At 41.1% G+C, this 16,180-nt stretch overlaps 1 protein-coding gene across 5 annotated transcripts in view; it reads left to right on the forward strand.

The window, feature by feature from the left end:
- MYOF (myoferlin) overlaps window positions 1-16,180 on the forward strand; it is a 229,345-nt gene that overhangs the window by 129,680 nt on the left and 83,485 nt on the right. For all 5 annotated transcript variants that reach the window (XM_077455200.1, XM_077455202.1, XM_077455203.1 and 2 more), the window contains 9 exons: window positions 316-430; window positions 2,497-2,602; window positions 3,812-3,951; window positions 4,753-4,926; window positions 6,362-6,461; window positions 8,567-8,644; window positions 13,407-13,588; window positions 13,675-13,830; window positions 16,012-16,110. In XM_077455200.1, the coding sequence (XP_077311326.1) occupies window positions 316-430; window positions 2,497-2,602; window positions 3,812-3,951; window positions 4,753-4,926; window positions 6,362-6,461; window positions 8,567-8,644; window positions 13,407-13,588; window positions 13,675-13,830; window positions 16,012-16,110 (1,150 nt within the window). The remainder of the gene's footprint in view (window positions 1-315; window positions 431-2,496; window positions 2,603-3,811; window positions 3,952-4,752; window positions 4,927-6,361; window positions 6,462-8,566; window positions 8,645-13,406; window positions 13,589-13,674; window positions 13,831-16,011; window positions 16,111-16,180) is intronic.

A 16,180-nucleotide genomic window follows, 5' to 3' on the forward strand; every position in this document is an offset into this window, starting at 1 on the left:
GTTTATAAAGTTTGATATTGCTATGTGAGGACTATGTATAAAAAAAATCTCCACAAACGTGTGTTTTTTTTTTTTTTTTTTGGGGGGGGGGGGGGGGTTCCAATGTTCATTTTTCATTGCAATATCAGATCTTCTTTATGCACTTTTGTAAACTTTAAAAAAAAATCTGTCAAAACAGTGCAATTTGCATTAAAACAAAAAAGTTACTGACCTTTTCATAGATAATCCCCATGTTGTGATTATATTGTGAGACTAGCCAAGTTGCGTTTTTTGGTTTTCGGTCTTCGAATCGCTGATCTATTGGCTGTCTTTCAGCTTACTAACCGAAGCAGATGCCGGTCACAGCGAGTTCACAGATGAAGTATATCAGAATGAGAGCCGCTATCCTGGTGGTGAATGGAAACAATCTGATGAGACGTACACAGATGTCGTAAGTAATGGAAGCAACCTAGAAATGAATGTGGCACTGAGCGACTGGTGTGTTTATTTAATTAAGTCTCGGAGCAATGTTTACATTGCGTACATGTAACCCATTCCATCCAATCTTTTCATTGTTCATGCCTTTCTGCACTGTGATGGATTGGCTGTTTGCTATTTTTTATCAAATACACTTTGATTTAATTTAAAATAACTGTTTTGTATGTATGATTGCATTATTTATTATAGTCATAATGTTTTTTTTTTTTGTTTTTTGTCAGATTTATATATGAGTATTTCCAATTTATCTATTTTCAGCTACTAGGTGCTGTTGCAGACCCAATTTTCATATTTACCAGGCTAATCTGAACTCCTGGGGAAAAAAAGCCAATTGTTAACAAAGCTCAGTAGCTTAAAGCGGTATTAAAATTTTAACTCCAGGTTTTAGATAACCTTTTAGACATTTGCAGAATGGAAAAAAGTTGTTTCGGATAGATTTGTATTGTCACCAATTTCCTTTTTAGTTTTGTTTTCATTAAATTTCATTTTTTTATTAATCTTCTAACAATTAGAACTCGGAACGGTCAAAAAATGATCGACCAATTTTTATTCTGTGTGAAGAATAGCCATTTGTTGAACAGCATTTCATGAAGCTGGTTTCTGCGTCCTTAACTGATGGCTGGTCAACGGGCTTCCCCACTGAGTGCCGAAATGTAAATAAAACAATGCTGGCATTAGAAAATCCCAAAAAAACATGGAATCCCCCATCCCCTCCAATCCATACCAGGCCCTTTGGGTCTGGCGTCTGGTATGGCTTTTAAGGGAAAACCCACACCAAATTGAAAACAACTTTGGGTCCCCCCAAAATCCATACCAGTCCCTTATCCGAGCATGCAGCTCAGCAGGCCAGGAAAGGGGGGGGGGGGGGAGAGATTCTCTTGAATCATACCAGGCCACAGGTTCTCAACATGGAGGAGTGGATGCTTTGGACAACACCTTGACCTTATGTTGATGGGGACAAGGGCCCCTTCCCGACAACTCTGGTCTGTGGGGGTTTGCAGGCAGGGGGCTTATTGGAATCTGGAAGCCCGTTTAACAAGGTGGCCCCCAAATCCCACCCCCCCTAATGTGCATGAGTATCATCCACCTAAAATGTATAAAACAGAGGGTTTTTGACAAGTTCTTAAAGAAATAAAAAAAAAAACAATATCCTCCGTTGTAGATCCATCGTCAATGCCACCACCGCTGGACCCAGAAAAAAAAAACACTCTGCTTACAATAAAGGTGCCTACTGCAGGCTCTGCTGTTTGACAGCTCTTATATAGGTAAGAGGCGCAGCCACCTGGCGGTTAGTGAAGTCACAAGGGGTGGGGCCACCAGTTGATGTCGCCAGGTGGCCCTGCCGCTCACCTATTTATGAACTGTCAAATGGCGGAGCAGACATTCGGTGGTCAGCTGTCCTTGCGGACGAAGCTTTTTTTTTTCTCAGTTTTTCTTTTTCGGGTCTGGCAGGCCTTGTGATTGGATCTACACTGGCAGACGTGTGCGTGCGTGCGTGTGTGTTTTTATTTTTTAGTTTTTTAATAAAGGAAATGTCAAAAACCTGTGTTTAAGGGGATTTCCAGATTCTGATATGCCCTCTGCCTGCAGACCCCCACAACCACTGCTCAGAGTTGTCGCCTGGTATGGTTTAGGAGGTGGGGGTTCCCCTTTTAAAGTACATACCAGATCTGAAGGGCCTGGTATGGATTGGGAGGACACCCATGCCTTTTTTTACTCATTTTTTTGTATTGCCGCCATTGTTTTTATATTTCAGCTCTCATCGGGGAAGCCCGCAGACAGCTGATGGGTTATCGGTTGTTAAGAAGGTGGCGGCCGGCTTCCCGACTCGCTGCTTAACAACCAGCTATTCTTCACACAGGATTCGAATTGGTGTATCATTTAATCCGAATTCTAAGGATGCATTCATGTGGAAAAAAAGAGGGTTTACAGCCCTTTTAAGCTTAACAGCTTTCTTAGTACTAGAATGGATCTTAATCCTCCTATTCTAACACTTCATTTATTTTTATTTTTTTCCAGAACGGGGATAAAAGCCGTTCTCCAGGGGAGTTTGAGTGCCCATATGGATGGATGTGGGAGGACGATGCCTGGAGCTATGATATTAATCGAGCTGTAGATGAGAAGGGTATGACACCAAATTGAAATATAAATATTAAAGGCTAAGTTAACCATTTTTACAGCTTCCCTATGTTACCAGTATACAATTAATGAACCTGTGTTGCAAAAGAGAAAAAGCTGTCTCTGTTCTGGAGCAGGCATCACCTCAGCCTCTGCTTTCTTCTATAAACAACAAAACACTCCTCCATATATTCCTGGTATATGTCCTGCAGAATGGCTACATTTTTTGTAGAGTGATGAAGTTCTTCAGCAGCTGATGTCATTGAACCACACCCTGCTCCTGCCCCCATTCTCTAGGAGATAGCTTTTGCCTAACTTTCCACTACTTCGTTTTCTAAAACCCACCCACAGCACAAATGCATCAAACAGCTCTAGTATAGCACTGCTCCCATGTTAAGTCCTGCCCACTTCTGTAGTTACATGTTTCTTTGATGCAGCCCTTGTCAGTGGGTACCATTCTCCCTGAATACAGAGCCAGTGGCTTCCTCTGCTGACGGCTCATTTGTTACGGCTCCTTCTCCCTGCTCAGATCATTCATTTGGCAGACTGTGCACACTGGAGCAGGAGAAAGAGCTGCACAATCACATACTGTAGTAGCCTATCTGGAACAGAGCTGTAATATTAAAAACAGGAGAAGTGTCTTCCTGGAAGTCTGTAATGCACCTGAAATTAGTTTACAAGTGTCCATGGGGGGGGGGGGGGGGGAGCGATTTCCATGATGTCCATCTATGCCCGATGAGACCACGGCGTCTGCATGCATTTCTATGGGCTGCCTGTGCTCATCTTCAAGGTGGCTGGATCAAATTGTGGGTGTTGCCAAATTGCAGTAATAGAGTGAGGATCTTAAAGGAGCATTGTTAAATACCAGGATAAATTACTAGTAATGTTTTTAATTAAACTAAATTACATATCGGTTTTCAGTGATTTAACTTCAGAAAAGTAAGGAAACCTGTTCCAGAGACCAGTATGTAAGCGGTCTTCCTAAACACTACTTAATTTCTGGCTACCTGACTGTCAAGTTAATCCAATGGCTTCTTTCTCAAATCCTGACTTAAAACAAACTTTGAGATCAGAAATTTGATCTTTGCTCTGACATCAGAGGCTGCATATTGGTTTTGGGATTCCGATACTGAACTAAAGAGATTCGGTCAGTAGAGCCCAGCTTTGTCTGCCCTAACACAAAAACTATTCACGAAGGTGTGGGCTATCCCTGCAGGTTGGGAATACGGCATCACCATTCCTCCAGACTCCAAACCCAAGTCTTGGGTGGCTGCAGAGAAGATGTACCACACTCACAGGAGGCGAAGGCTAGTGAGGAAGAGGAAAAAGGACCCTAATGTCACAGCTGCCAGAAAGGTAAGATTCCGTATTGTGTTTTGCCCTCACACATGTGGAACATGGACATTAAAACCAGTCATCTTTCAAAACTTTTTTTCTGGTTTTGGATAAGATGGGAAAATAATCATAAATCTGTACAGATTTTTTTCTCTGTACTGCTCCCTGGGGTTGCATTCAGAGATTTACCATCACTAAGCCCTTGTACACACGGTCAGACATTCTGGCAACCAAATCCGTTGGATTTTGTCTGACAGATTTTGTCTGACGGATTTTGTCTGACGGATTTTGTCTGACGGATTTTGTCTGACGGATTTTGTCTGACGGATTTTGTCTGACGGATTTTGTCTGACGGATTTTGTCTGACGGATTTTGTCTGACGGATTTTGTCTGACGGATTTTGTCTGACGGATTTTGTCTGACGGATTTTGTCTGACGGATTTTGTCTGACGGATTTTGTCTGACGGATTTTGTCTGACGGATTTTGTCTGACGGATTTTGTCCGAAACTGTTGCATACACACAGTTGGACAAAGTTGTCGGAAAATCTGATCTTTCAGAACGTGGTGACGTTATTTCATTACAATGGGACTACGTTCAGGCTAGTAGCTAATAGCTTTGGTCTAGGAATTTGATCTGAGCATGCGTGGCACTTTGTCCAATCGGAATTCTCTACACGCAATCGGACAAAGTCCGATCAGATCGTGTTGTCGGAAAATTTTATAGCCCAGCTGGAAAACTTGCTGGTAGAAATTGGTTGAAGAATATAGGACATATTTACCTCCATAATGACTCTTTATTGCATTCTCTTGTTTTGATGTAGGCAACATTTTCTCAAGAGGAGCAGGAAGGCTGGGAATATGCCGCTCTCATAGGCTGGAAATTTCACTTGAAACAGCGAAGCTCAGACACGTTCCGACGACGACGCTGGAGAAGAAAAATGGCCCCTTCGGAGAGTCTCGGAGCATCTGCTATTTTCAAACTGGAAGGAGCTCTTGTGAGTACCAGAGAAAAGAGAATTCTTTGTCGGATTCATTTATAGCATACTTTATGGGGTTCATTTTTCATCAGCGTGAGTAGATTACTTGCCAATGTTTACATGTTTCCACTGTGACCACACTAGGTTTACATAGATTGGTGATCCTGACCGGTTACCTACAATTGCTCAAAAATTCATGACTCCATACAGGATACAGTTTGGTGCCTTTTTTGGCCCTCTAAACCGCTTTTTATGACCGCTTCATTTATTGTACATTGGAGTGATGGTCATCAGGAGTGCTCTGATGCAAATAAGGTCTGTCTTGTGTTTAGCTAGCTGTGTATAGGTTTAGGAGATATTTCTTGGACCTACAGGTAAGCCTTAATCTAGGCTTACCTGTAGGTCAAAGTGGTTTGTAAGGGTTTACAACCACTTTAAGGCAGGGCAAAAGGGGCAGCTGCCCTGGGCCCTGTCATTGTTCTGGTGCCCAAAGAAGCTGCCTCATGCTTGCAAACTATCCTGGTTTTAATTCCCCTGTCCCTCTGGGTTTTAGTCCCATGCTGTGTCCCAATATCTCAGTGTGAAGTGCTGCTACTAATTCTGCCCAGCTCTGTCCTATTGTGTACAGATGACTCACCTGCCAGACCCTGTTTTTACATGTAAATACCGGCATTCATATGTAAATAGTGATTGCATTCATATGTAAATAGAGACAGATGGCAGCATTGATATGTATATCATGCCCCCCTGAGGTCATTTCCACAGTAATCTCTAGCAACCAATCAACAAGCAGAAATCATGTGCTGTAACCTCTAACAACTAATCAGTGAGCCGTAATGTGTGCTGTAACCTTTAGCAACCAGTCAGTGAGCGGTAATGATACTGTAACCTCTGGCAACCAATCGCAATGGCTGCCTGATCTGATTCAGTAAACTGATTTTGAGTCTAGCTTCTATTTATTGTATGTCTCAGAGCAGGTGGAGAGCAAAACTGCATGGGGGGGCCCAAGAAAGTTTTGCCCAGGGTCCAATAAATATTAAAAACGGCCCTGGTTCCCTGTACCTTCCAAAAATAGCATCTTTACATTCTATACGTTATAGAACATCATTTAATATATAGAGTGCTGCTTTGAGCTAAAAAAAAAGGGAGTAGATCCCCAAAGGCTCATTCTGAAAAATAACACATTAGTGCAAATAACAAAGAATTGCATACAGTACTCATCTTCCATGTTGCAAGTGCTCTAATACTGTATGTCTACAATCCCCCATATGCCTTGTTATATGGGTTATCTGAAGCAAATCATATTTTGGTGTGTTATCTTATGCATTTTTCAATATGCTTTCAAAGACTGAACATATAGTGTATTATATGAGATTGTGTTGATAGATAGAAATTGTATATATGTGTGTGTATATGTTCGATCTGGATATGACCAGTAATTACCTGTACATAGGGTGCTGATGTGAGTTCAGAGGAAGAAGAAAAGAAGGAGAAGGAATCTGCAGCTACTATTTTTGGAGCAAACACGCCAATTGTCTCCTGTATCTTTGACCGTAAGTATAATTTAAACTTCATAACTATTTAAAGAAGTAACCTTGAAGCTTTAAAATGGTGCCTGGCAGCAGATAGAATTATCCAAGCAAAAACATTTTATTTTTTCTGTTGATGGTTAACCTAGACCCCAATGGCACTCTGGAAAATCTGAGGGTGGGTGCATGCACATAGAAGTGCCTGCAAAGTCACAGGTTTCTGCTTTAAGGTGAAAATTGGAGACCCAAAAAGTTATATAATACCTTTTGCTGCTGGGAGTTTTCATGTAAAATATAAATGTGTGTGTGTGTGTGTGTGTGTGTGTGTGTGTACACCCCTCACATTTTTGTAAATATTTTATATCTTTTCATGTGACCACACTGAAGAAAGTACACTTTGCTACAATGTAAAGTAGTGAGTGTACAGCTTGTATAAGAGCGTAAACTTGCTGTTTCCTCAAAATAACTCAACACACAGCCATTAATGTCTAAACCGCTGGCAAGTGAAAATGTCCAAATTGGGAACAATTGCCCATTTTTTCCTCCCCGGTGTTATGTGACTCATTAGTGTTACAAGGTCGCAGGTGTGTTAAATTTTGGTGTTATCGCTCTCACTCTCTTACTGGTCAATGGAAGTTCAACATGGCACCTCATGACAAAGATCTCTCTGAGGATCTGAAAAAAAGAATTGTTGATCTGTATAAAGATGGCCTAGGCTAGTGATGGCGAACCTTGGCACTCCAGATGTTTTTGAACTACATTTCCCATGATGCGCTTGCACTCTGCAGTGTAGTTGAGCATCATGGGAAATGTAGTTCCAAAACATCTGGAGTGCCAAGGTTTGCCATCACTGGCCTAGGCTATGAGAACCCTATAAGAACCTGAAACTGAGCTGCAGCACAGTGGCCAAGACTATACAGCGGTTCACCAGGACAGGTTCCACTCAGAACAGGTTTCGCCATGGTCCACCAAAGAAGTTGAGTGCACGTGCTCAGCATCATATCCAGAGGTTGTCTTTGGGAGACATGAGTTCTGCCAGCATTGCTGCAGAGGTTGAAGGGGTGGGGTGTCAGCCTGTCTCGGTGCTCAAACCATGCGCTACACACTGCATCAAATTGGTCTGCATGGCTGTCATCCCAGAAGCAACCCTCTTCTAAAAATGATGCACAAGAAAGCCTGCAAACCAAGATAAACTTATTTAGTTCAAATGGTGTCAAGCGTGTGTGGTGGCAACTAGGTGAGGAGAACAAAGACAAGTGTGTCTGTCTACAGTCAAGTATGGTGGTGGGAGTGTTATGGTCTTGGGCTGCATAAGTGCTGCTGGCACTGGGGAGCTACAGTTCATTGAAAGGACCATGAATGTTAACATGTACATAATGACCCCAAACACACCTCCAAGGTGACCACTTTCTTGCTAAAGAAGCTGAGGGCAAAGGTGATGGACTGACCAAGCATGTCTCTAGACCTAAAACCTATTGAGCATCTGTGGGGCATCCTCAAACGGAAGGTGGAGGAGCGCAAGGTCTCTAACATCCACCAGCTCTGTGATGTCATCATGGAAGAGTGGAAGAGGACTCCAGTGGCAACCCTTTGAATCTCTGGTGAATTCCATGCCCAAAAGGGTTAAGGCAGTGCTGGAAAATGGCGGCCACACAAAATATTGACACTTTGGGCCCAATTTGGACATTTTCACTTATGGGTGTACTCACTTTTGTTGCCAGCTTTTTAGACATTAATGGCTGTGTTGTTATTTTGAGTAGACAGCAAATGTACACTGTTATACAAGCTGTAGGCTCACTACTTTACATTGTAGCAAAGTGTCATTTCTTCAGTGTTGTCACATGAGAAGGTATGATAAAATATTTACAGAAATGTGAGGGGTGTACTCACTTTACTGTAGGGCTATGTCATGTTGTACAAGGGAATCTATTTTATGTTGGATTATATTTATATATATATATATATATATATATATATATATATATATATATATATATATATATATATATATATATATATATATATATATATATATATATATATATATATATATATATATATATTGTATTTTTAAATCTAGTACTGAGCTTGTAGTTTATCTTGGTGTGTGTTTTTTTTTTTTTTTTAAGGTGTCTTTACATATCACCTTCGCTGCTATCTTTACCAAGCTCGGAGTCTGACTGCCATGGATAAGGACAGTTTTTCTGGTAAGAGGAAGGGAGGTCACATTATGTTTGCTTAGATAGAATGGCAAAGCAGCTACTTTTATGTTTGTAAAGCATGTGGTGGAGCTCAATACCTTATGTTGCATGCATGGCTATATGTTCATCTCTTCCCATTCCCACATCACATATTTGCAGCAGCTGGGCCTTCATTCTGCCACACAGGCCCAAGGTTGTGTTCTGTGTAATTCTGTCCGTATAGTCTTGTAATGGCAGCCCCCCCCCCCCTCCCGACAGACACCACAGCCAGGTCAAATGTATTATAAAGAAGTATTATAATGCTGATTGATTCTAGTGTTTCATAGCACAAAATTACTGCTGCAGTATATTATTTAAAAACAGCCACCTTAAATGCTATTTGTTCAGCTAGTAACATCACATACAGTTGACAACATTGTACTTGTCAATGTACTTGGGGGTGGGGCATTCATTTAATTTGGTTCTACAAGGAGTTTAATCATATGCTTCCATCAGGGATATGACCGCAATGAAATAGTTAATCATGTCCAGCCACCAGCTTTCTTAGGCTAATAAGATCCCTGGGGCTAGAGACGTGATTAACCATTTTATTGCTAGCACACCCTTGCCTTGGCTGTACATTACTTTCATTGTTAGCAGATCCCTGGTGGCTGGGCATGATTATTTCTTTGCTAGCAGAGCCCTGGTGAAAATGCATGATTAACCCTGTAATCTAGCCATTAAAGGGGTAATTGTGCATTTCCCCCAGGGCTCTGCAAGCAATGAAATGGTTAAAAATGTAATGGCATCCAACACACAGATCTTCTAGCAAAGAAAGGGCTAATCCTTTCCAATAATTTCCAACTCATTTGCCAGCAATGAAAGGGTGAATATCCTGTCACCAGGGATCATCTTCTAGCAATGAAAGGGCACACCACTGCCCTGAAGTGTGCCCCCCATATTACACCACTGCCCTGAAGTGTGCCCCCCTTTCCTCAGCACAACTCTGTGGCTAAATAACTCATCCCCATTATTTGGTCAGTTACCTTCACACCATCTTCCCCATTTTCTTATTCTTGTATTCGTGTCACGTCACATTCGGCTACCAATCACATTTTGCTGACATGCGCATACGCGATGCTAGCATATGCGTTCCAACACTGTTGTAAGACGACTTTGCCACAGGGCCCCTCATGGGCTCGCTTCGCTCGCCGCACTTCGGGCACGGCCTCACTTCACTCGGCATAATTATAATCTAACTCTCTGTCCACTTGGATGGTGGGGCTTGAACCTGGACTCGGGGGGGTGTGGCCACAAAATTCCGTGCAAGCGCAGATTGCCACAGTGTTGGAACGCATATCACGGCGTCACACATGCGCAGTCCAGCGGCTAGCCAAATGTGATGGGTAGGAGAACCTGCTCAGATGTGAAAGCATTACACAGGCAATGCTTTCATTCAGAAGCCACTGCCTGCTCGGGAGAAACACCCCACCCACTCCCCCTTCTGTACACCGTGTACTAATGGAGAGGAGAGATACTGCAAGCCAGTATGCCAGACTGTGTGCTCTGCTGGGATTGGCTCACACATTAAACACTTAGCGAGCCTGTATTTCCGGAAAATGAGCTAATGTCAGGGACTGTCCTGGAAAATTCGTGAGTGTTGGCAAGTATGCACATAATGTTCCATTTAATAATAAAAAAAGGTTAATAAGCCCCATGACCTTTAAGGTGCAAGAAAAAAACCTAACTCTAATTATTCTTAAATTGTTCCTTCTTACTTCCTCGCATCTATCCTGCCTATTTTTATACAAATAAAAATAGACTCCTCTGTTAGTGAGCAGCTGCTGCAGGGGAGAGGAGGGATCACTGACATGGGAGCATATAAGTGACATCACGACTTCCAGAATTCATATCTGTTGAGTGCTCCCTGAGCTGGAGCTGCAGGATCACATGACCGGACTGATGCAAATAGAAAAGTGCTAGACAAAGAACACACATCTGTGTCATTATTGCAGATTTCCAAGCCGGAGGCCATTATTTTTCTGCCATGAAATATTTGTTTTAAGGGATCAGCTATTTGACATATCATCCGCTTTACAAACAAGACAAGAAGACAAATGTGTTAGGTTTTTTTGTGTAGAACAGAGCTTATCTGTAAAACTGTGGAGTGTCCCTTGAATTAAGTAATATTTGCCTAATTTGCCAATTTGTGATTTAAAGAAAAAAAAAGTGTCTCATCCTTGGTAGCACTGGTGGCTATTACAGTCCTCTATGTGACCTAAATCCTGTGTTTCTGGCTTGAGGCCACTTCACAGTGACCTATAGATAACCTTTTGTTGCCCTCTAGCACAGAGCCACTGCAATTTGTACAGGAAATGTTAATATTTATGATGGCCCTCCTGCTCCTTTCTTTTAGAGTTAAAAAAAAGTTGATTTACACGCCCATCTAATAGTAGTCCCAAGCCTTTAATCATTTTCACGAGGGGTTGGGGCATCATAAATACAGAAAAATTTGAGATGTGCTCCAGCTGGTAGATTTTATTGTCTGGTGACAACAGGAAATGTCTGTTTTGTGTTCATGGAGACCCGAAAACTGACTTGTACAGGTGCAACCACTACAAGGAGCTCCCTGCTTACCTTGACAATAACTTGGCCAATTTAAAGTATTTCGAAAGGCAATAATTTATTTGTTTTGAACAGAATAGGGAAGGGTTTTCCTAGTCGGGGAGATTTCCCTTTTTATAAGCCTGAACACGAAAAAAGAAAATTGAAAGATTGCTGTACTAACACAACCTATGTTGGTGTGGTGATCTCCCCCACTGTACTATTGTATTCTGACCACCCCCCTCCACCAGAAATGATCAGAGCTGTCAGCCATTGGTGGTTACTGGTTTTCCAGCATGCCCATTTGAAAGAAGCCAGCTGTAAGACCAGTTTCTGTAGAACAGATAGCTGTATACACGGGCCGAAAGTTGTCCGGTTCCTGCTGAACCCGCAGATTTCAACCCATGTATACATGGCTTTACTCCCTGTCCCAGGGGCACGCTAGTAACTTAGTTGTGTTTAAAAAAAACACTCCTCTTACCTCCTCTTCTGGGGTCCCCTGCTGGCACTGTACACTCTTCTTTTCTGAGTGTGAGCCCAACGTAAGCTGTGTGCTATCGGGGGCACACATGTAGGTGTGCTCCTGAGCCAAGCTGCATGCATCTTTATATTCATGCACAGCTCGGGCATGCCCCCTTCCCCACTCTCTGATCACAGGATTTGATTGATGACAATAGCTTCTGTGTGCTGCGAGAGCAGGGAGAGAGTCTCTGCAGACGGGCACAGCGCTGGATGGTAGGTATTTAGGGAGGGGGCTGGCGATTCTACTTCTGAGGTTTTTTTGTTTTTGTTTTTGTTTTTTATACAGGGAATGCATTCGGGTAAAAACTGCTTTGCTTTAGAAGCACTTTAATGAAAATGTATTCAAAGTGATATGATATCCCCTTCTTGACAGCTGTCAATGTAATAGGTGTGCCCATTGGATGACATCCCCCATCAATTTTTATGGTGACAATTTGTAATCTAATCAATTTGTTATTTTTATGGTGATCATTTTTGTAACAGTTATGAGCAGGACAACAGAAATGGTGATGTTCCTCAGTGGCAGAAATAAAAATCATTCTCCATGCTACCAAAATTCAAAAACGAGTGTGCTCCTAAGAGCCTCTGTCTATACTTATACTGACATTACCAGTGATCCCGTGCTACTCCTACTGCCACTGGAGTTCAATGTGATCATTTGGCTGAGACTAGGAGGTAGGGACATCACCTAGGGTTGCCACCTCATCCCATTTAAAACTGAACACCTATGAATTACACAGGTTCTGTGGCTGATAAAGGTGGTAATTCAACTCTATGCCTTATCTGCATTAAATTAGCCTCAGAACCTGTGTATTTCATATGTGTTTGGGTTTAAAGGGATGAGGTGGCAATCCTAACATCACCCTCAGTCTATGTGGCAGTGCTGTGGGATAGTGATTGGCTGCTTGACCTAAGTAATGGGAGGGGGTAACATGCTCCCTCATACCCCAACATGCTAAGTTTCTATCTGGCTGCAGCCGGGGCAGGAGCAACACTGGATCTATGGTATTGTGTGTGTATATATATCAGGCAGGGGGAAGCCTTTCAGAAACGTGCTGTGCTTTGCCCTGACTTTTGCAATGCTTTCACATGCTTAACTGCTGTAAACATTAAATTGGTTACTAGGAGTGTATTTTGGTCCTCATTTATACAAAAAGTGAGAGTTTATTTTTAGTTAAGTCCGATAAGATTTGAAACTTGTCCCACGGTAAAGAAAGATCCCTATCCTTGTATAAAAGTGGAACTAAAGCCATAATTACTCGCCGCCACTCCGATTTGACGCCTGTGAGGCGTCATTGCATGTCTCATTCTGCAATGAAGAGCCTGCCTGTTCATATTTTTTTACTTTAGTTTGGCTTTTATGTTGTACAGTCCAACTAACATTGCTTACAAGTCTCTTCCTTTGATAGGAGTGCCAATACTGCACTGCCAAGTGCTTTCTGTATTTATGGAACAAAAACAGCATTGGTTGTTTGATTGGCCATTAACTTGTAATGAAAATATAGACTGACGAATGCTGACCACATTTTATAGTTAATATACCTCCAGCTCAGCACAATTCTATAGAGGGATGACATAAGAAATATGGGCAAGAGCTAGCCATTTTTTTTATTATTATTTATATCAAAGAGGAACAGATTTAATTTATTTTTCTTTGTTTTAGATCCCTATGCACATGTATCATTCCTCCACCGCAGTAAAACTACAGAGATAATGCATTCAACTTTGAACCCCACATGGGACCAAACCCTGATCTTCAATGAAGTTGAAATCTATGGAGATCCGCAGGCAGTAGCTCATAATCCACCCAATGTAGTTATTGAAATATTTGACAACGATCAAGTGGTATGTATACGTCCATATTCTGAAGGTTTATTCATTTCTCCATCTTTTATTTTATCGTTTGTATATTGTGTGCTGTTTTGTTTCAGGGAAAAGATGAATTTATCGGAAGGAGTTTGTGCCCACCACTTGTAAAACTGACCCCTGTCGACATTACACCAAAACTCCTGTGGTATCCAGTCATGAAGGCTGGCAAACACTGCGGGGACATCCTGGTTGCTGCAGAACTCATTCTAAAAGACAAGGTCTCAAGATTATTTATAGAGAATAAGAATTAGGGCTTCATGGCATATTGGTCTATATTTTGTTTTTTGTATATGATTAGATTTTGCTGATCTTTTAGGCTGCATGTGGAATGGTGTTTGGGGTGAAGTTCTGTGATATTTTAGCACATGTGAATTTGTTGCATAATCACCAAATGGTCAACACAGGGTAGAGATGACTAATCTGGTGTAAATCTATTTAAAAAAAATAATAGAACAAAGTGGGACTCTCAATTTTTTGTTCTCATCTGAGACACAATTAAAGACAATATAATTATATAAAAGTTTCTAAAAAAACAAAATTTAAGATGCATTACAGTCTTAATGATTCAATTTGAGCTCAGGGATGTGCTAGTTCCCAGCAGGTTATACAGAAAATGGCCTACGCTTTTCGCGGGTGATTCTGCTTCGTCAGGGCATTGAGGATAGCAGAAATGTAAACGTTGTGTTAATTCTACAAGTAGTGTTGAATGTACCATATATCATGCAATGTAAATACATAATGATGCAATCAATATAATCTATTTGTCTTTACATACGCTTACATCAGAAAATATAAACATTGCCACAGATGTTGATAAAATTCCTATGCCACATTAAAAGATATTAAATATATAAACATAGTCATATTTTCTATATATACCCAAACGTTTACCAACATTTTTTACATAAAATTACTTAAATGCAAAAGGTCAAAATGGATAAAACCAGATAACTATGTAGCAAATAGAGTGCAAAATGTCCATGGCATGCCCCTCAACTCACCAAAAAAGACTGCAAATGGAGAACGCTGGCTCAGTTGGACAGGTGAGGCAAAGACAAATGTAAAGATAAATAGATTACATAATGATGCAATCAACATAGATATGTTTACATTAATGTTATGATATATGGTACATTCATCAACACTCTATTTGTAGAATTCTCACAATGCTTACATCTGCTATCTTCGAAGCCCTGAAGCGGAATCGCTCACAAAACGCGTAGGCCATTTTCTGTATAACCTGCTGGGAACTAGCATATCCCTGAACTTAAATTGAATTATTAAGATTGTAATGTATCTAAAATTTAGTTTTTTTTTTTTTAGAAAATATTTTTTTTTTTTTTTGTATAATTATATTGTCTTTCAATTTTTTTGTACTCTGAGGCACAATTAGAGTACCGCTCTATTATTTTTTTTTTTTTTTTTTTATATATATTTACATATATCTTCTGGGATGGTGCCTCTGTAGGAATATTGGTGTTCCACGCTCACCCCACCTCTACACAAAGACCAATTTGGTGACTGCAGTTGTATGTCAATTTTGAGTGCAACCCAATAGTATATTTCTCCTGCATTATTAGTTTTTTTTATTGTTGATTTTAATTGGTAATAACTCAAAATGGACCGAAAGGGTTGTACCAAACTATAATGGCACTGGAAAATATTTATATTTTTTATGAGCATGAATGGCTCACATAAGCATGCTCAGAGAGGTGTGCCTTGGCACACCTTAATCGCCACATGCAGTGCTAATTCCCCCTACTTTCCCGGCTCCCCCACCCCGCAGTGCTGCTGGCTTCCCTTCACTCCACCAGCTGCTGCGGGAGATGTTTCAGGATGCAGAGCAGGGGAAGGTGATATTAAATATGTTTACCAACCCCTTCCTTTTCTAAGTGAACATACTCACTGCATGAATTTAAACCTGAAGCATGGTAAACTGTGTTTACTATGCTTCAGTTTGTGAATGAACATGAAGTCACTTAGCACAGAGCACTTCCTAAATATTCACTGTCCCATGCCGCTGAGGTTGTGTGTACAAGCTTTGGGGTGCACACCCTAAGGCTGGATTCACACCTATGCATTTTTAGTGATTTTTGCATTTTGCAGATTTGCACTAGAGAATGTGTTCCATAGGAAACCATGTTGAATGGACTGTAGTGTAAATCTGCAAAAAGCACTAAAAATGCATAGGTGTGAATCTAGCCTAATTCAATAGGCTGCGCACACCTATGTTGGCTCATTTTTCCCTGGAACAATTGCTGTGCTTTATGTCAAGTTCCAAAGCTTGGTTCTACAGTACCTCCACCATGCAAAGTCAGGAAGTAAAAAATAGAAACATGGCCATGCACACAAATACTGCTATATAACCTTCTGTAACTGGTTGTGAATTACTTTGATAGGATGGAGCCAACCTGCCAATACTGCCATCCCAGAGAGCTCCAAAACTCTACATGGTACCTCAAGGAATCCGTCCGGTGGTTCAACTCACTGCCATTGAGGTAAGCACATGTAGGTCTGCTATGTGAGAAGCTTTATTTATGGCCGTCATTTTTCTCAATTGTTTTGTAC

Source organism: Lithobates pipiens, unplaced genomic scaffold, assembly GCF_037356315.1.
Source record: "Lithobates pipiens isolate NorthernLeopardFrog02 unplaced genomic scaffold, aLitPip1_a1.2 Scaffold_25, whole genome shotgun sequence".
Lineage (NCBI taxonomy): Eukaryota > Metazoa > Chordata > Amphibia > Anura > Ranidae > Lithobates > Lithobates pipiens.